This window comes from Podarcis muralis, chromosome 1, assembly GCF_964188315.1.
Source record: "Podarcis muralis chromosome 1, rPodMur119.hap1.1, whole genome shotgun sequence".
In the NCBI taxonomy this organism is placed as follows: domain Eukaryota; kingdom Metazoa; phylum Chordata; class Lepidosauria; order Squamata; family Lacertidae; genus Podarcis; species Podarcis muralis.
The window spans coordinates 112,897,670-112,918,826 of NC_135655.1; the positions used below are offsets into that span (position 1 = coordinate 112,897,670).

A 21,157-nucleotide genomic window follows, 5' to 3' on the forward strand; every position below is an offset into this window, starting at 1 on the left:
AGTTCAAATCATGGCTCTGCCATGAATTCATTAGATTTTAAGTAAGGCATTCTCTCCTTGAGTCTCTCATTGCTCGGTATTATTGCTGCAAGCACCAGGACACAATTCCCTTTGCATCTTTATTCTCTCCTTTTCACCTGTGAGGTCAAGGACTCCCTCTTCTGGACTTCTGCCACACTGCACCATGATAAACCACTTTGTGCATGACTTTTTACTGAGTGAGTTTTGGTGCTGATAACTTTATAATACTGCCAGTAACTCGAATGGCTTGTGATAAGACAATATGTGGGTTCATGTCTCTAAAGAACCCACCTTTATGATGGCTTCAACTGTACCTGACTACTCGACTTGCAAGTTTCCCCCTCTTGGAATGCTCTAAATACCTGCCCACCTTTCTGGGTTTTGTTTTTTTGAATCCAAACACTCCCATTTATTCATCCACTGATGCAGATTTATGGAACTCTTAGAGAAGATGGAAATGGAAATCATTCAGCCTTAACTCGCTATTCCAAAAGAGCTCTTAATTCACTCAGCTGCTAACCTCTTTGTTTCTTTGAGACTTTGTGAGCAGTTTCCTCTGGAAAGATCAGTGCACAAAGATTAGGGGCAATTATCAGTAATTTCAGCCATTCTGTCATGTCTTTTTTTGGGGGGGGGGAGTGGAAATAACATTATTATCAATATATTAAGAAGTGTGAGAGGGCTGTCTCTACCATTAGGGAGAGTAATAGATTGTGGGTGTCACGAAAGGCAGCATACTATTTAGTGATTTAATTAATTATTGCTGCATTTTTACTACTGTAGAGAGATGCTTGTGGGATTTTCCACATCGGTTGCCAGAAAAAATGCTTAGCACCATGCGCCTTGACTTGGAGAAAGGGGTGCCATTTGCTACTTCACCTGAAACGGCAAATTCTCTTTGGCCAGCCCAGACGATACCATGTACAATGGAAGTTCAGGAAAGGAGAAGACTTTGTCGTTTAGTCATTTAGTCATGTCCGACACTTCGTGACCCCATGGACCAGAGTACGCCAGGCACTCCTATCTTCCGCTGCCTCCTGCAGTTTGATCAGACTAATGTTGGTAGCTTCGAGAACACTGTCCAACCCTCTTGTCCTCTGTCGTCCCCTTCTCCTTGAGGATAAGACTGGATATGCTTATTCATGTCCCAAGAGTGCATGATACTGGGAAGAATTATGCTGTATAAGCAATTGTAGGCACAGAGGCTGCTACTTCTCAAATAGCCATTTACCGAATAGCTTTCAACAAAAGATCCAAAAGCCTTTAGAATAAAACAAACATCAAGGTGAAAAGTCCTCCTTTTTCTTACTTTCACATACAATTCTTTCAACCGCATACACATAAACATAAAATCAGGCCATGAGGTTTCACTTATAACCTAGGCACACAAACCCTACTTGCTAGTACATCTGCTTCTGGAGACTTCCAGGAATGGAACCAGGAATTTTGCTATTTGCCATATGCACACATGAAAGTTCAGATTTTAGAACTAGTTAAAAGTTACACAGGTGTTCATTTTTTTAAAAAAATGCAATTTGCACTGATCGTTAATACTTCAATGAATGCCTGTATGTTGGTGTTGTGTATTCTCTCTCAAGCATACCTTATTTTAGTATGCCGCTTTGAAAAGTAAACGTTGCCATTCTTATTTGTATCACTTACAGCTGATTGAATTGATTTGGTGTCAGTTACCCTTAAACCAAGTCTTTCGAACATGGATAAACAAATGCAGGGATATCCTTCTGCCTGCTCAAGTTTCTGTTTCTTTGCATATCGCAGATCTGCAGTTCTAAAACTACAGTGGCACCAAGTGCTCAAGGCTGCTTGTTTCTACGGTGCAGTTGTGCCACTAGAGTCCATTGTGGTCTGGATTAAGGATATAAATCTGTGCTTTGACAAGAAAGCTGTGCACTGGAGAGGATCACATGTAAACATGTAGACACTGTGAGGTACTGGATAAATGCATGGGGTAAGCTTGTCTGCTTCAGACTGAAGGTGAGAGCCCACATTCTGGAGTGCTCTTACACTTAGAGTGGGGGACGGACAAAAACATAGAAAACTAGTTTTAACTAGCAAACACTGCTACCCTTGCTTGCATGCTCCCCAAAGATTGCCAAACGAAGCCTCCTTTTTGTGGAGTATGAAAACGATACTTCCTTTCAGCTCTGCTGTTGGAGGCACAAGAACTTTTCCATTAAAATGTGGCCACAGCCCATCATGTTTCTGGGATTCCTTCACTTAGCTTCAGGCTCTACAGCCCCATTGCCTCTGTCTTTCTATTCAGTTGCCCTGACAACATTTCTTCTTCTTTTTCTTTGGCGATCACTCTTAGCCAAGTAAGATTGTCTTCCATGAACACAGTCTTAACAGTGAGTCCATAAGTGACTGTGGAGGCCAATTGTGAGTTGACGCGTCTTTCCACAGTGGAGACATAGGTTTCCAGGCGGGAATTGATCACAGTGAGGGTTTGCCAAACGTGCCTTCCTCTTAGCACGTTTCTCCTTTTCACCCTGAGTTCATGCTTCTTAAAAGTCCATGACAGCTTTGGTGAAGGATGTTCTCCAGTTGGAACGCTCGTAAGCCAGTTTTTCCCAGTTATCAGTGCTTATGCATTTATTTATTTTTAGATTTGCCTTGAAAGTGTCTTTAAACTACTTTCGTTGTCCACTGGTATTTTACTTTCCATTCTTAAGTTGGGAATAGAGTAGTTGCTTTGGAAAATGATAATCAGGCATCCGAACAACATAACCAGTCCAACGAAGTTGGTGTTGAAGAGTCATTGCTTCAACACTGGTGATCTTTGCTTCTTCCAGTACACTGGCATTAGTTCACCTATCTTTCCAAGTGAAATGTAATTTTTTTTGGAGAAACCACTGATGGAATCTTTTGAGGAGCTGGAGATGGCGTTTATAAGTGATCCATGTTTCACATGCATACAGTAAAGTTGGTAATACAATAGCTTTGTAAAGAAGTATTTTGGTTTCCCTGCAAATGTCCCGGTCCTCAAACACTCTGTGTGTCAATCAGCAGAAAGCTGCGCTCACAGAGCTCAGGCGATGCTGGATTTTGGCATCAATGTTGGCCCTTATGGAAATATAACTGCCCAGGTAGGAAAAGTGATCAATATTTTCCAACGTTGCACCATTAAGTTGGATTTGTGGCGCTGCATAGGGGTTGTTTTGTGCTTGTTGGTGCAGCACTTTGGCTTTTTGGATGTTGAGCGATAGGCCATGCTTTGTCCAGTCCTTTATCTGCTAAGCTGCTATGAATGTTTGCGAAGACTTCTTGACATCACTGCGGATTAGCCATTGGTTCAAAGAGGCTTGTAATGATACTCAGGGAGCAAGGCCAAAATTTAACCCTTTGTATAAGTGGATTTGAGAAGGAATCCCTTTTTGGAGAGCATTACAGTCAAACCTCAACTCCTGAACAGCTCCGTTTTCGAACGATTCGGCTCCCAAACACCGAAAACCTGGAAGTAAATGCTCCAGTTTTTGAAGGTTTTTCGGAAACCAAACGTCTGACGCGGCTTCCGCTTGAGTGCAGGAAGCTTTTGCAACCAACCGGAAGCCGTGCCTTGGTTGTCAAACCTTTTGGAAGCCAAACCGGATTGCATTCAACAACCAAGGTTTGACTGTATTTATTTGCTTGCTACATTATTATCCTACCATTCCTCCAAGGAGCTCAAGGTGGCATAATGGTTCTCTCCCTTTCCATTTTATCCTCATCACAACCCTCATAAGAAAGGTTAGACTGAGAGACAGCAACATCCCCTAGATCAAAGGCTGAGTGGGGATTTGAACCCTCATCTCCCAGATCCTAGTTTTGACACTGAAAGCACTTTGTGTGGTGTTCTCTCAGATACACCACTGCAGACAAGAGGTCAGGTTCCTTCAACATCATGTTGTTTCATTTACTTAACTCTTGGTGGGATAGTTTTGACCTGGCTTTTTTTCAGCTGGAGCTCACCGGAGCTCAGTTCCGGCCCTTCTCATGTAGGCGCCATTGCCATTATAAGAGAACAAGGGAGAAGTCTGTGCTCACTTCTTTTTCTAGAAAAATAGCACTGGTCTTGTTCTGTATCAGCTGCCTCACATTCAACTCTCACCTGTAGTCTGCACCTTCTGACTTGAACCTTCCATAGAGTTTCCGTTCAAAACATAGCAAGCCTCTTAAACATCACACTAGCTTTCACACCAAGTTTGCCTTTTGCTTCTCTCCAGTTTTGGGATAATTATGACATTTGTATGCATAGATAACGGCCAATTAATTAAACAGTGTATTTGGTCTTTTGGTGTTTCAATTGACTTTTTTTTCCTAAACAGTGGCAGCAACAACAAAGCCTTTTTTCTATCCTTTTCCCTTTCTGTGTTAAGTAACAGAGCAGGTCAACAGTAACAGAGCACAGAGAAAAGAATCCCAAATAGCTCAGTTTCAAGAGTGTACAGCTTTACCACCATCTGCCATGTGACAGCTATCCTCTACAGCAGCTGTTGCGTCTTAGGCGGAATGTCCCTGAAACAGCTCTATAATGTCAAGTATCTAAAATACAGCTTTTCCAATCTGCAAATCCTGCTGTGGATCTCTATGCATACATCCACCAAGTTGATAGCTGGCATTGTTGGCACGGAAAATGAAGACACGGAGGCCGTGATTCACTGCCCCTTCCTGCCCACTCCTAAACACTTGAGGGGTGAACCCAAAGCCTACACCACCCCACTATCTGTTAGTAAATGCACAAGATCCAGGAAACGGAACTATGCTGAAATACTTAAGTGGTACGTCTGGCCAGATCCAGGTAGCTTATTATTGTTATTGTTTCAACATCTATGGACCTGGAGTTTTACAAAGGTCCCTGCCCCAAGGGATATTACAATCCAAATATACACACAGACTAAAAGGGAACACAAGAAAGGAAACGAGAGCAGGGTTGATAGGAGCCAGAGCTCAACAACATCTGGAGGAACACAGGTTCTCCATTCCTACAATAGTGGGGGGAACACTTTAAAAGACGTAATGATGATGAAGTGGCCTTATTTTTTGAGAACTGACAAAGTGGTCTTAAATGCTGAAGTGGAAACACCCCAAAGAAAATACTTAAACACGAATTAGGATTATAAAAACAACCCCAATAGGGACCCCAAGGGTCATCTTGCAATGCAGGTATCACAGCTAAAGAATTCCGTACAGGTGGCCCCCCAACCTCTTCTTAAAAACCTCCAATGATGGAGAGTCCACCAGCTCATTCTGCTGTAGAACAGTCTTTTACCGTCATGTTTAGTCGGAATCTCCTTTCTTGTAATTTGAATCCATTGGTTCGGTAACCAGTAACTTCTGCAAATTTCCAGCTGCCATTGTTATTTTATGCATGCTCCTGGCCTGTACTATTTCTAAAGGCGAGGACCACATTTAAAAACAGATGAATTGCTAGCGGATACAAAAGATGTAGAAGGAATCAATAACATCAAGTGGAAATCCACCAAAAAAAAGTATAGCTGGAATTTTTGTCAAGCATTCCCCACCCCTGTCTAAATAAGACTATTTATATTGATTCTTTAAGTTTGGAGGGTATTGAAGCAGATAGGTGGTAATTAAAAGCATAAATCTCAGGGAGCCTGTGAAGGTAATTCTCTTCTTTGCAGACAGAACTGACAAAATGATGAACACTTCAGCTCCAACATGACAGAAATATTACATGATTACAGGCTGCTGGGGCATAATGTGCAGAAAGTTCTCTTCAACAGAGGCTATTTAACAAAGCTTTTAACAAAAGTTCTTAGTTTTCCATTTGAATCAATTTAATGGTTATTAGTAAAGGGTTGATCTATGTTTCTCCTGTCTCTGTGTCATTTTCAGTGATACCCTGTTTTGCATTAATTTTTAAAAAAATAAACGAAATGCAAAAAGCACTGATAATTTGAGGAGGAGAGGAAACTGTTGCATTTTGGAATATTGTAAGGAAAGCTTTGCATTAGTTTCACTTGGTGGGTGGGTGGTTGTGTCTGTCTGTCTGTCTGTCTATCCATCCATCTATCCATCCATCCATCCATCCATCCATCCATCCATCCATCCATCCATCATCTTCAGATGGCAATTCAAAGCAGGTCCTGCCTTGGTAACAACATTCAGTCCTACTTCTCCTTAGTAAGCTTAATAGGGCCTTCTTGGTAGTGGCACCCACCATGTGGAACATCCTCCCATCAGATGTCAAGGAAATAAACAACTTTCTGACTTTTAGAAGACATCTGAAGGCAGCCCTTTTTAGGGAAGTTTTTAAATGTTTTATGTTTTATGTTTAATGTTGGGAGCCGCCCAGGGTGACTGGGAGAACCCAGCTGGATGAGCAGGGTATAAGTAATAAGTTGTTGTTGTTGTTGTATTTAAATGCAGAAAAATGTGGGTCAGGCAACCATCGTAACTTGCTCTTGGAGGTAATCAGGAGAACGAAATGTACATAAACAAAGTAGCAGCTTTGGTAGTTCCAAAAACAGAGTTTTGCGCTGTTAAAATTATAGTAGTCACATGAGACAGACTCACGATATTCACAGTTTGTTTCTGTTCATGGACCACTATTGCTGGATTGATCTGAATATGTTTAGGACGCTGGTGTGAAATATTTATGAAACAGAGTCAAAGTTTCAGTCTCTTTTTTACATTTTCAAAGTTAGCTTTGGCAAGAGTGAAATACTCTCCCATTCCATAGCTTTCAGTAATGTGTGGTCTTTAGAAGTAAATAGAAGTGCTATTATAATGCGAAAGAATGATTGATTCACACATACAACTGTAATAAAACACTTGAGGAAGCTTGTGATTTTTAAAATTTATTTTTAACACTGTTTGATATTTAGTGCTCACAGTGTTGGGGGTTTCAGTAAGCAATCTCTAAGCTTTGTGTAGACTACAGGCATCATAAACTAAAGGTTAACAAGATTTCAAAAAGCCCTGCTATTATCTTTGGAATTGTTACTTTTTTATTCGTTTTACTTTTTCATGCATTTGATTGTTACTTTTTCATTTCCATTTCTGGAACTGTGAGGAATTTCATACACTGTATGTGTAGAATGCACACCTAGGGCTGGTCATGCTTTTAGTTGATATGGACTAATCTGTTAACAAGTTTGTTTTCGAGGATTTGGCCTCAGAGTAGTGAATTTGACTCAGTTTTTTTCATTCCCATAACTATATATTCCAATTAACTGTACATGCTCCATATGTTTAGCATTAATGTGAATGTATACATCTTTAGCAGCTTCTAATGATGAGAAGTTTCTCTGAGCAATTCGTCTTTGTTTATATAATTATTTATATAATTAACTCAAAGAACCAGTATATCACAAACGCAGCATAAAGAATGACAAACAGCACAATCCTTTGTCACAAACATAAAATCAAAGGCGGTGCTTCATTCTTAATATTATCCTTTGGTGTTGTTCTGTTCCAGGATTGAATGAAAGAGTTCCACTGCTCATCTGACTGGATTTCTCCTAGCCATAGTGATTTAAAATAAGTTACCATATTTTTCCGTGTATAAGACGCTTCCATGCATAAGATGCCCCCTATTTTGGGGGACTCAGATTTAAGAAAATGGGGGGAGTCACTATCTGTGTATAAGATGCCCCATAATTTTTGACATTATTTTTAAGGGGGAAAACCTAGTCTTATACATGGGAAAATACGGTAATTCGCTTATCAGTGTACTATTCCTGAGTGGTTGCTATAATGCTGCAATTTAAAAGACATTACCAATACTTTGGAAGTATTGTAATGATTTTTAGAAAAACTGGAAAAGGAACTCTACCTTATTTATTAGACCAGTTACACATTTGCTAATAGGAACTTTATATGCCATTTCAGATAAGCCTCAAATGAGCCCAAATCCAGCGAGAAATTTACTGGAGATCTGTTAATGGAGATCAATTGGTGTGGATTAATGTTCTCCAGCTCTCGCTCTCTCTTTTTTGCAAATTGGTAGTCAATCTATACGCCTGTATTACATATTTGTACTTTCTGTTTCATAGCTATCCATCCTAACTAATCGCTTGCAGCAATGGCTCCATCCCTGGATTTTGTAATCTGTGGGTTGTCTCTTTAACATTATTTCTCCAGACTCTAGTTTTAAGTAAAGTTGTGAAGCTAGGAGATTTTCCATCTTCAAAAGAAATAGCTGCTGTTCATTAAGACCAAATCTAAAATATTTACACATATGAGAATATACTGCTTCCCCCAAATCATAACGCTTTCATGCCTCGTTCCCCACCCCCATCCCCGCCACCTCATCCAGAAGTTTTGAGTGCATCTAAAAGGCCAGATTAATCAAAGGAATAACAGGTATATATTTTATAGAGCTTATATTTGAAGAGCAGTGGGTGGCAACTGGCTAATTTGCATGCCATTACCCAACCTTGTTACAACCAAGGAAGGCAAGCACCAGGCTCCATACATATAATTTTTATAATTATGATTCTATATTTTAAATGAGTTGGAATAAAAGTCCAACTTAGTGCAATGTATCATTATGAAGCAGGCCGTCTCTAACGTTAGTCGAGTGAGACACACAGCTTATTTAGACGGGTATGACTCAAGGTAGTGCTGGTGGTGTTTACTGCCCTGGTTAAACTAAAATGCTGCCCATTCCCATGTGTTATTGTAATAATAATAATAATAATAATAATAATAATAATAATAATAATAATAAATTATTTTATTATTTATATGCCTCCCATCTGACTGGGTTGCCCCAGCCATTCTCGGCAGCTCCCAATAAAATATTAAAAACACAATAAAACATCAAGCATTAAAACCTTCTCTGAACAGGGCTACCTTCAGATGTCTTCTAAAAGTCAAATAGTTGTTTATCTGGTTGACATCTTATGGGAAGGCATTCCACGGGGTAGATGCCACTACCAAGAAGGCCCTCTGCCTGGTTCCCTGTAACTTCACTTCTCATAGTGAGGGAACCGACAGAAGGACCTCGGAGCTTGACCTCAGTATCCAGGCTGGACAATGGGGGTACAGTTGCTCCTTCAGGTGGACAGGACTGAGGCTGTTTAGGGCTTTAAAGGTCAACACCAACACATTGAATTGTGTTCGGAAACGTACTGGGAGCCAGTGTAGATCAATATAACAACAGCACCTTAAACACGCAAGAGTTAACCGGGATGACTGTTCTCTTATTTTCATTTTTAAAAAATGTCTGTCACTTCTCTGTTTCCTTTCCTTCACAACTATGACTTTGCCCTCAGGCAGCTGGTAGAGATGGGGGGAAAATGTTCTCAATCCTGTCCCTTGGAACGGAGGGAATATCAAAACTGCCAAGGAGCTGCTAACCTGCTTCTGTACCTGCCTCCTCCAGAAATGAAGATGGCAGCTTGCTTGCTCTCCGCAAGGCACTTTTGTAGCCGAGGCAGGCACCTCGGGGATTGTGGCGCCTCAGGTAGTTTCCTAGCTTGGTTCTTCGATGTTTCTGTTGAGCCACATAAAGCTAATATTTCACTGTAGTGACCAGTACAGTAAGAAACTAGGAAGCAGTCCTATACTAAGGTAACCAGCTGGCGTTTCTCTATTATTTATTTATTCATTAAATTTGTATACAGTGGAACCTTGGTTTTTGAGTGTCTCAGAAGCCGAACGGCGAAAACCCAGAAGTGAATGCTTCTGTTTTCGAACGCACCTCGGACGTCGAACGGCTTCCGAGGCACGTTTCTCCATTTTCTCAATGGATTTTGCTGACCGCCCATTGCACCTCAGGTTATCGAATGTTTCGGAAGTCAAACAGTCTTCCAGAATGGATTACGTTCGACAACCGAGGTACCATTGTACCACTCTTCATTTGTAGATCTCAGGGCGGATCATAACAGGTCTATGCTAGGGGTTCCCAAACTGTGGTACTTGGACACATGTGTTTCATTCAAGTTGCCCATGGCATGTCCACATTAAAGATTCATACCCAATCCACAAACACACTAGATAGAGAGATATCTGATGTGTGGCCTTTGTACATGCAGAAAAGAAAAGAAAATCCTAATATGAAGCAGACCCCAAAAATAGATTACAGAGTTCCTGAATACATTCAAGTAGTAAGACATTACAGACCACATGTTACAGAGGAGCAGTAACTAAAAAACTTTCAGGCAAAGGGTCCCATGTTGGGCAGGCGTCTGAAAGCAGCGAGGGGCTGGATGGGGGCCAATAAACTGAAGCTGAATTCTGGTAAGATGCAAGCACTGTGGATGCAAGTTCCTGTGTGGACAACCTGTTCTGTCAGAGGTTGCAGTCTCCTGAAGGAGCAGAATTGTAGTCTTGGGAACACTCCTGGATTCCATTTTGCCACTGGCATACCAAGTGCTTTCTGTGGCTGGAAATGCTGAGGCCCCGCACAGGCCAGCTACAGCCATCTCTGGAATGGGATAGCCTGGTCCCAGTTGTTCATGCTAGATTACTGCAATGCACTCTATGTGGACCTGTCCTTGAAGATAACACAAAAGCTGCAGCTAATGCAGCTGCTAGGTTGAGTGCGCAGCCCAATTGTTGCAGGAAATCCTGCCCAATCTCACGAGTGAACAAAGAATCACGTGGAAAAGGGAGTCCAAAGTTTATTTCTGAGCAGAAGTTTGATCCAGTAGGATTGCTCCACAAAGAATGGGCCCAGAACATTGCAGCACACGCCTTTTCATATAGTTTATGTACATTCCAATACATTTCAAATCCTCCATCCAATCAGAATGCTTAGTTCCCCTCTCCCCATTTCCTTATAAGGCACGTAAGTACAGTCATACCTCGGGTTAAAGTTGCTTCAGGTTGAGCATTTTCAGGTTGCACTCCGCAGCAACCCGGAAGTAACGGAATGCATTACTTCCGGGTTTCGCCGCTCACGCATGCACAGACGCTCAAAATGACGTCCTGCGCAGAAGCGGCGAATCGTGACCCGCAGATGCAGGTTGCATTTGCTTCAGGATGCGAACAGGGCTCCCGAACGGATCCCGTTGGCATCCAGAGGTACAGACAACGCTGCCTCCCTGTGATTGGTCTGATTTTACCGCAGTGTTGAGGATGTGTACTGTTTCCTTATGTATACGTTTCCTTGTGATTGGTTAGAGTTTGCCACAAAGCTGAGCATGCTCAGAACGCCGGAACCTTATTTAGTGTGTGTAATTCCCTGTAATGCATTACATCACAATGGTACCATGTGCCACAGGTCCTGAAAGTTCTGCACTGACCGCCAGTGAGCTACTGAACCCAGTTCAGGCAGTTGGTGCTGGTGCAGAAAACTCTAAACAGTTTGCTTAAGTATCTAAAAGACCACCTCATCCCGTAACAACAATCTGAGACCTTAGAATCAGCAGGAGAGGCTCTGTTGGTACTGCTGCCATGTGGTGCTGCCCAGTTAATGCCCTCTCAAGTAAGGTGCATTTGTTTCACTCTTTATTAAGATGGGAGAAGGAATTTAAAGACATACCTGATGGCTGAAATATACTGTTTCTGGCAACCTTGAAACTGCTAGCTGTGAGGTTATTAGACTGTTTTTAAATGTTTCTAGATACTCTTAAATGTTTTTAAATATTCTGTTTTTATTTTTTATCGTATTGTTTAGCTTTGGTGTTTGTTGCCCTGGGCCACTTTGGGAGGAAGGAAGAGATGGAAAATAAATAAACGATCTTGTTTTGCAGCCATCCTTAACTGTGATTTAGGTATTCGGACATAATGCTTAGCCATGGTTTGTGAAAACAAACAACAGTTGGTCCTTATGTCTGCAGTACACACAAAAACCAGCAAACTAAAATTGTGTCCTACAATACAAACGCATTCAAATCAAACAATATACAAGGTGGGTCATGAAATGCGGGGGGGGGGGGAGTGGGTCAAATTATTTTTCATTACATCTGCTCCTCTTTTCATAATTGCAGTGTTGTTGTGCCTGTTGTCATTGTATCTGGCAGGGCAGCTCTGCTGGCCGGTGACAGAAAAGCAAACAAGAATATTGTCTGAAATATAATACATGGCTCTAGTTCTGCTGTTATGCAGGATAATCCTTGAGTGCAATGAGAATACTGCTGAATTACATCACCACACAAAGTAATGAGTTGCCTTACGCTTATTCTCTTACCATCTGGCTCCTTCATTGATGCAAGCCAGTAAGGGGAAAGGGTATATAATTTTGTCAAGATCAGGTAACAGAAAGCTACAATTAAAGTTCACAACACTTCATGCATCCATATTAAAACATTAAAAGAATTCCCAAACTTCTATTACAAATCATGTAATTTTAACAATCCAGAGCTAAGAAAGAAATATGTACATAAAGAGAATTCAAAGTAATGTCTTGTGCCTGCCTCGAGCCATTAAAAGCATCTGAAAATATGTTCTCAGAAGGTTCTCAGTAGTTTCCTTATGCTCCTTTCACATAATCCCTAATTCAAATTGCTAAGTAGGAAATAACTGAGAGCAAAACGCTGAAATTTTATTTGCTGTTCATTTCTTAGTATACTGTACTTTTGTTTTGCTTCTCTCCTGTTAAATTTGCAAATAAAAAAATGGCTTTAAAAGTTATCCCCCCAAAATATAATTACATTCATATGGACTATTTCAGGGGTTCCCAGTTTGTGGTCTGTGAGCGTCATTCAAGTGCTTGTGGATCAGTGGTTGAAGGAAGAAGATGGTGCATCCATCTCTTTAAATATGTATATTAAATTTTAATTACATTTTAGTGCACCTTTAATTTCTTATATTGTGTTTTATTGTATTCTATAGAATTCAGTTTGTAATGCAACAAAATAAAATATCTATGAAATTAGAAAGCAATTAAAATACAATTAAAATCATGCAGCATTTAGCACAGTGCATTACACTTGCTCAACAGACTGATGATGATGATGTGGTCCTCCAAGACCCTTGACAATTTTTAAGTGCTCCATGGGAGGGGGCGTTTGGGAAACACTGGACTATCTTCCTTTTTCTTGAGTTTCCTGCTTAGACAAAGCATCACATTCAAACATATGTTCTAGAGATGGAATGTGGGGTTTCAAGGTAGATGACTGCTTGTACAACGCTCAGAGACAACCATCAATACAGTCAAACACTGAAATGAATATGGGTCCTCTGTTGAACCTCTGTTGAATGAGGACAAATGTTCTCCTAAGATGCTGAAACATTAGAGTGCCTTTGTGTCATCACCCCACAGTGTGGCACTACCTTATGGATTTCATTTTGTAGGTAGGTTCAGGCCAAACATTAGGCAGAGTGAGGCAGATGTGGCTGGGAGGGGAGGGGGAGTTTGCAGGGATTGGTGACAAGTTGTGTGCCCCACAGCCTAACTGTGCCATCAAAGATAGCTTACTTTCCTCAGGTGTGGTGGAGGACATTGTCCCATTACCAGTGTTTAAGTACAAATCATCTGCAAGGCCAGTTGGCTTTAATACATGGAATGGGAAGGTGTAATGTTTTCACCTCGGGAAACAAATGTCTTGGTTTGGACCTGTTTGCAGGTGCCACCTGTTGAAAGTCCCATCGAAAGGTTGTGAGATGGTGTATCTCTGTGTACTGTAAATTTAGAAAGTAGCAGACCCAAAGGTTTGTGTTTTTTATACTGTGATTTTATGTTGTGAAGCGCCCTGAGATCTACGGGTATAGGGAAGAAGAAGAAGAAGAAGAAGAAGAAGAAGAAGAAGAAGAAGAAGAAGAAGAAGAAGAAGAAGAAGAAGAAGATAGATGCTTACAACCAAAGGCTGGTGAATTTAAAATACACACCAAACTGCTGCCCAGTTCTACTTCCCATAATGCTCTTGAGCCTTAGTACAAATTTTGGAGTGGACTCCTGCATTGCAGGGGGTTGGACTAGATGGTGCTCAACGCTACAATTTTATGATTATATAATCCTGTAGTTGCTGAGGCTACTTTGAGATAATGGTTACCTTTGGAGAACTGAAACCATCATAGGTAAAAAGCAGTGCTTTGTAGGTTGTGTTGCAATATATTTTCCAATGAAAATCAGTCTGTATGACAGTAGTTGGAGTTAGTTCTGCATTCCCCAGTACATTTGACAACCTGTGTATAGCCTTTTAAAAATATGACTGAGGTATTTGTTGCAGGAAACACAACATATAAAAAGATCTTCTGTTAACCCATCATTGAATTAATGCCATCTTCACTCATAGTGGGGATTTCAGATTTAAAAGATTTTGTTCATGTGTTGTTGTTTTTCTGTCCATTGAAGTATCTCACTTGGGTGTTCATTGGTTAAGTGTTTGATATATTTCATAACTGAGTTTATAACTAGTTTAATATATGTCTGGGCTTTGTTTGTTTCCAACAGGTTTCATGTACAGTAGATGAGGAATGAAGTGAATCAAAGCCAGTAGTAGGTTATCACTGATATTGCAGGCATCCCCATTGCCAATATCAGCCTTTCTCTTCAGTACGCCTCTGTCTATCATGTCGTAGTCATTTGTTTTTTGCCTTGGGCCTTTTCAGCAGCACAAGCTATGCAGTAAACATAGTTACAGTCCAAAAAATTAAAGGGACACTATCTATTTGAAAGTTGCGTAGCCATTTGAAAGCTTAACAAACTGTCATGGTAATTTAAAGGTCTATTGACCCCAGAAAACATCTGCTTCTCAATTTCCATGGACCTTGACTTCACATGCTGCTTCAGCCCTTGGAAACTAGGTCATTTAAACCGTGCGCAAGTCAACCCGAGCTTCTTGGAGACCTGGAAGAATAAATAAGTATGTGTAAATAAATTAAAAATACTTAGGTAATAAGAACAGCAGCTGAGATGGTGGCTCAAGCTCTCCCAACCCTTCCCCTGTCCGCTTCCTCACAAGTAATGAGTGAACCAAGAGAAACTGCATTTGTTTGAATATGAGAGATCCCCGACCCTTTGACAAAGAAGCTGGGGAAAACAGGAGAGTAAAAGGAAATGGAGGACAGCGCCGAATCCTAACCACTAGACCACCAGGCATTTGGCTCATTTCCCTACAAAAGAATTGATAATATCAATATTCAATGGTTTCATCATGGTATCTTCCAAACATTTAAAATAAAATCACCTTTTTCAAAAAAGAACAAAAGAAAGAGGGTTATATTTCCTTCTATCCTCCCAGGTAGATTTAGCTTCTGGAAATGAAATACAGTCATACATTGGGATAAATACGCTTCAGGATAAATATTTTCAGGTTGCGCTCTGCGGCGACCCGAAAGTAACGGAGTGCATTACTTTCGGGTTTTGCCGCTTGCGCATGCGCAGACAGTCAAAATGACGTCACGTGGAAGCGGCGAAACACGACCCATGAAACACCCAGATGCACAGTCGCATCTTACGTTCTGTTCAGGATGCGAACGGGGCTCCAGAACGGATCCCGTTCGCATCCCGAGGTACCACTGTAGCTTCAGAGCAGGCCCCATCTGTTGACACAGTTTTCATATATAGCGAGCGGCAGGACACACTGCATGTCTTAAGCTCAACAATTGTTTATTTAAACCTACAGAACACAACGTAACGAATAATAAATAAATAAACTCAACGAATAATGTACGGGTTACTGAGTGCCTTCTTGACCAGAACTGCCTAGGACTTTTAATAACTTAGTGCAGGGGTGGGGAAACACTGACACACTGACCAGTGTTGGCCCACCAGAAGTTCAAATTTAGTCTCTAAGGCTGTTTTCTCCAAACCACCCCTCCTCACCCCACCCTTCGACATCATATATGATGATAGATTGTCTAGCATCATACATGGTGAAAGGCAGTACAGCTGAAGCCTCCTAGGTCACCTGCACAGATCACACACCTGATACCTGCAGAAAGCAGGCTTTAGCTGTGTGGGATGCTCTGAAGTTCCAATCAAAGCTCCTAATCACCTGACACCAAGTGATTGACAGGTGGGCAGCCCCGCCCACTTGTCCAATCTAGCTCGCGAGGCTAGATCCTGAAAAGGACCTGGTCTACAGCCACCAAAACGGTTCCCTGCCTCTGACTTAGTGGCCCTAACCTCCCCCTCAGGCTTTGCATCCAAAATTTAAAGCATTATTTCCTGTTCCTCTCACATCCTAGTCCAAGCCATTCTGGGCTTCATCTTAAAGAAGCAGTATAAATATTCTGTACATAGAGCACATGGTTTGTTTTTCTGTAGCTTCTAGAAAACTAAAAGTAGCTCCAAAATAGGTAGCGGTGCTCAGAAATGCAATGTGAGGAATATAGAAAACACATTGTACAGTTTATTTCAAATACCTCCCTACCGATAGAAAAAAGAAACATTTTTTAAAAATAGAATTGTAAAGGATGGTGACGGGGCAAAACCTCCATCAACCTTTTTAATAGCAACCCACCATACAACAACTTGTTAATATTTAATAAAAGCATATATCTCAAACAAAATGACCAATTCAAAAGGCGAATTGTTGTTTTTAATTGGTTAAACTTTAAATGGAGCAGTGTCTCTTTAAGTACTGTACATGTAAAAGTAGTGATTATTCAATTAACAGTACAATCCTAAGCTTACTTACTTGGAAATATATCCTGTTGAACTCGGTGGGACTTACTTCAAAGTAAACATGTTTAAGATTGGGCTGCCAATTAATCAGATTCCCTCTTTGTGTGGTGCCTAATAATAATGAAAAGGATGTATACTTTTGCAAGCAGTCATCCTTAGCATTTCTGCTATAAATATTATAGCCAGTATTTTAACAATTTATCCTAAGTTTCTGGATATCCCCCTCCCCATGCTAACTCTTTTCTTTTCTTTTCTTTTAAAAAAGTTTCTGCACAGTCCCCTACCAAAAAATACAATATAGAAATACAGTATGTCTTACTCCTTTTCCAGGTGGAAAAGTTGGTGTTTTGCATCACATGCACCTTAAGCCTATCTGCTGGGTCTTAATGGCTGTTTTTCCTAGTGCGAATCCATGAGGGCTGTGTTGCTGAGCACAGATGTACTTGTGTGTCTTCCCTTCCGTTCCATCTGTTCCTACCCATCACTTGCACCCAAGTGACGAGGCTTTGTTATTACACAATGTCCCTAGGTGACTTTTCGATGGGACCTAGTTTCACTGAGACTAATACAGTTGTCCTTCCTATAGCAACAAGGATTTAACAACACCCAGAGGGTTTGGAACCCAGCAGAGGTGTTGAGGAAAGTTTGTGCACTTGGTTTTATGGCTTGTTTTCACTTTTAACACAATGAGCAAAAGTGCAACCTTCCTAATCCATGTCAGCCGCGGTATTCTTAACAGTACCACCTGCATGATACAAGAAATGTCCCTTGCATTGTATTTCTATATGTGAGATGTCAAGTTGTGGCCATATCTCCGTGCCCTTTATGAAAAGCATGATTTCTTGTTCGTCCCACCTCTAAACATGTCAGGTGGGAGCATTTTGTTGTTGCTGCTGTTAAAATGAGTGGGGTTTATTCCCAATCAATGTGCCTATGGATGAGGGTGTCCTGTGTGTTAGTTTTTATTGCACTTATAATATTAACTTAAATAGTTAATATGTACACTTCAATAATGGCACAGGCATGTCCATGTTCTGTTATTTAAGTTAAGTAAACATTGGGTTTAAATATTTTATCAGGAAATGTTTCTAGCTCTCTGACCTCAGTCAAAAATATTCCAGGAACGAATTTAACAATATCTAGGACATGTACTACTGAAAATATCTGGTTTCCCCACCTACCCTTTAATGCCATTATAGGTTTAGCCTTGTTTCTTAATAAATGCAGCAAGAAAACCCAGTGGACGCCACTGTGCACCTCTGGAAAACAAAATGAACAAAAGCAACCTTATAAAGTTAGCAGCTGGAATCCGATGCATGTCTTCTGTACATGTGGAAGTAAGCCACATTGCACATTAAGTTCAGTTTGGCTTACCACCATATAAGTGGGCATTGGATTGAAGCTGAATACAAATGTTCAAAGATTGTAAAACACACCCAATAAATATATACAGCAGCCATCCCTCTAAAGTGGTATGGCTTCCAAAAAACACATCCTATGAGAGGTTGAGTTATGGTATAGAGTATGGTGCAATCCCATACATGCCTGCTTGGAAGTAAATCATATTGAGTTCAATGAGATTTACTCCCGGGTAAGTGTCCATAGGATTGCAACCTGACCTGTATAATTTTGCCAGCAAATATGCCTTTTTCCTTAGTATTATGAAAGAACCATACCTTTTAAATTTGAATTTTATATGCTCCAAAATCTATAGCATTGCTATATTTTGAGAAATAAGGGATTGGAGTGATACCCAACTAAGCTGTACTCAGAGCAAACCCACTTAATGGATCTACTCTGAGTATGACTAATAATCTAATTATTTTATGCCTTTAAGACTATAGCAATATTTCCCCCATTAATTGCCTGATTAAATAATGAAGTGATGCTCCCCGGAATGAAGGCTTGTGAGGAAACAAATCTGTTTCTACCGTTAAAACAAATGGGGGAGCTCAGTGTGTGTTCATCAGCACTATCATGCCCATGAGAAATTGATGAATCATATGGTCTGTCTTAATAAACCCCAACACACCTGCTGGCATTGTAGTGATGTAACTATTCGTAGCCTTACGTTGGTACAGGCCTACACAGCTTGCCAGCTCCCAAAATGAATGAAATCTACCAACCATATAAGGTGGCTCAATGGAGGTTCCATAAAACCTCCTGTTGTTGTTTTTCTGCAAGCCCGGGAGTGCAGAACCTTACGAAGGAAAGGTGAGTTCCATGCACATAGAAGGACATAATATGTGGCTGGCCAAGTGCATTCACATTGATAGGCCTACAAGTTGTACTAGGGTACACAGAAGATAAAGGCCACCATGCACAAGAAGTATATGCATTATATGCACTTATGTGCAGTAATTTCTGTAGACTTTGGTACTTCTCTCTGTTTAGGACTGCAGCCTTAGCAATCAGACTAATATGCATTTTCTAAATTGGATATATTTACCTCCAAGCAACAGCTTAAGACTTCAGATAGAATTCTACTAAGAGATTAGTAAAGAGGATGGTCCTCTTTTTGTATGCCATAAAAAATAATAATGTTCTGCATTTAAAAAAATAATAATCTCTGTTAATATTTATCTCCTGAATACATTAAAAAAAAAGTGAGATCAATAATATAAAGTGCGACAAAAACTTGTCAGGCAAAGAAATGTGGTGCCTATTATTGAAAGTTGTATAACTTTTTATCTCTCTCTACATTGTCATCCATCAAGTGATATGAAGTGCAAAGTGTGAGCCTGATTTGTTCTCCTTTGTAGAGCCAGGCCGAGGCCCACTACAAAGGAAGTAAACATGCCAAGAAGGTCAAAGCACTAGAAGCAACGAAAAATAGACCAAAAGCTGGTGCTTCCAAGGACAACGCAAAGGCTAATGCGAACTGCTCTGCTACACCAGTCCCAGCCAGCATCTCTGACAAATCAGGTCAATTTTCATTCTATACATTCTTTGCTTCTTCTTCTTTTGCGTGAGATCCTGAATGCATGCTTCCTATCCATTATGGTGTTGATAAATACTTTGTGATGAGAAGAGCAAAACCGATGGACAGTGTTGATACATTAGCACGGCAACTTTTAGATCTCCAGTATAACTTCTTCTCCACACATGCTTTTTGTGTGTCCCCTAAATCTATTCTGGGGGTTCCTTCAACCTCCCTGGAGCACTTTTAGAGAGCGCATGAGGGTCATTACACTAGTGTAACTGTTCAGCTGGATACTGCCCCTGTTTTCTTCAAACCACACAGGTGGAATATAAGATTCAATATACGTTTTGCAGCTTAATCCAAGTCTCTGATTGCAAAAACAAAAAACAAAACCAGAATACTTTCCCCCCCAGGCACATTTCATCCTCCTGTGTAAAGTCGTAGAGTTCTACTTAGACCACATGATGATCATTATCAGAATCATCCATTCTTAGTGCTTCCACCAAGGATTCAGTGTGTATTTCAATATGACAATAAATATCGTTACAAAGCTGTCTTTTCTGAAAACGGAAACAGATCATTTAAAACAGCGGGTCACATTCCCTGTACAGTTTGACCGGCATATCCATTGTCCAGCTGAACGCAGCCATTTAGGTTGTGAATGAGGACAAGCAAAGATGAAATTGCCCGGTAGAGATGTGGCAATAGAGCTACTTCCCTGTCTACATTAAGACCCATATTACCTACTGAGTGCAGGAGGTGAGATGATGTGACAGTCCTGCCTATGGGGTATGAACAAGGGAGCGAATAGTTTGCTTCCAAGTGGCATCAAACAAATCCTGCTTTGCTGTCTATGAGCTTTCATTTGTCTGTGGCTCCATGCTCTGAGCTTGTTAACACTGTCAGTTATATTGAGATGGAGATGATAACCTTAGTCACTTGTGTTTGTAAGAGAAAATCATTTTTATCAAAAGTGATGTGAAGCTGTCGGATAGCTTCTTGACTGTCTTGTTTTCATCCTGGGATAAGTTATCCTTTCAAATGTGGCATAGCCAACCGAGGTATGCAAAGATGTATGGAATCCAAACTTCACCTCAGAGATGAAGTTATCTACATTAGTAGTGAATTATCTATGGTAACAACTTGCAGAGAGTCATCTAGCTTCCTGGAGGTAAATGCCAGCTCTTTGATACGGTAACCAGAAGAAGGAAAATACATGCTGGTTGTGATCTGAAGACATGAACACTCAACAGTGGGCTGCTCATGGCACTGCTGCAAGCAATTAAAACTTCATCTGCTTGCGAACCAATTGATGGCCAGTGTTGTGAAACCTAATGAGCTGCTTCCCTTTCTCCTGATAGTAGGGAAAGGTGGTACGAAATTGAACACCCCCTCACTCCACAGCTGCCAGATAGGTGATCAGAGCTGAGAGGGCTGCTAATTTCAACTGATGCTTAAAGTCACACAAACACACACACACACACACACACACACACACAGAGAGAGAGAGAGAGAGAGAGAGAGAGAGAGAGAGAGCCCTAAGCACTGGATACAGGGATTTAGTACCAGGGTTCATAAACACAGCATCCTTCTAGAGCAGTGTTTCCCAACCTTGGGCCTCCAGCTGTTTTTGAAGTACAATTCCCATCATCCCTGACCACTGGTCTTGCTAGCTAGGGATGATGGGAGTTGTAGTCCAAAAACAGCTGGAGGCCCAAGGTTGGGAA

At 40.8% G+C, this 21,157-nt stretch overlaps 1 protein-coding gene across 9 annotated transcripts in view; it reads left to right on the forward strand.

Moving 5' to 3' along the window:
* Positions 1 to 21,157, forward strand: part of ZNF385B (zinc finger protein 385B) — a 146,803-nt gene that overhangs the window by 104,644 nt on the left and 21,002 nt on the right. For all 9 annotated transcript variants that reach the window (XM_028748307.2, XM_028748315.2, XM_028748302.2 and 6 more), the window contains one exon: positions 19,270 to 19,432. In XM_028748307.2, the coding sequence (XP_028604140.2) occupies positions 19,270 to 19,432 (163 nt within the window). The remainder of the gene's footprint in view (positions 1 to 19,269; positions 19,433 to 21,157) is intronic.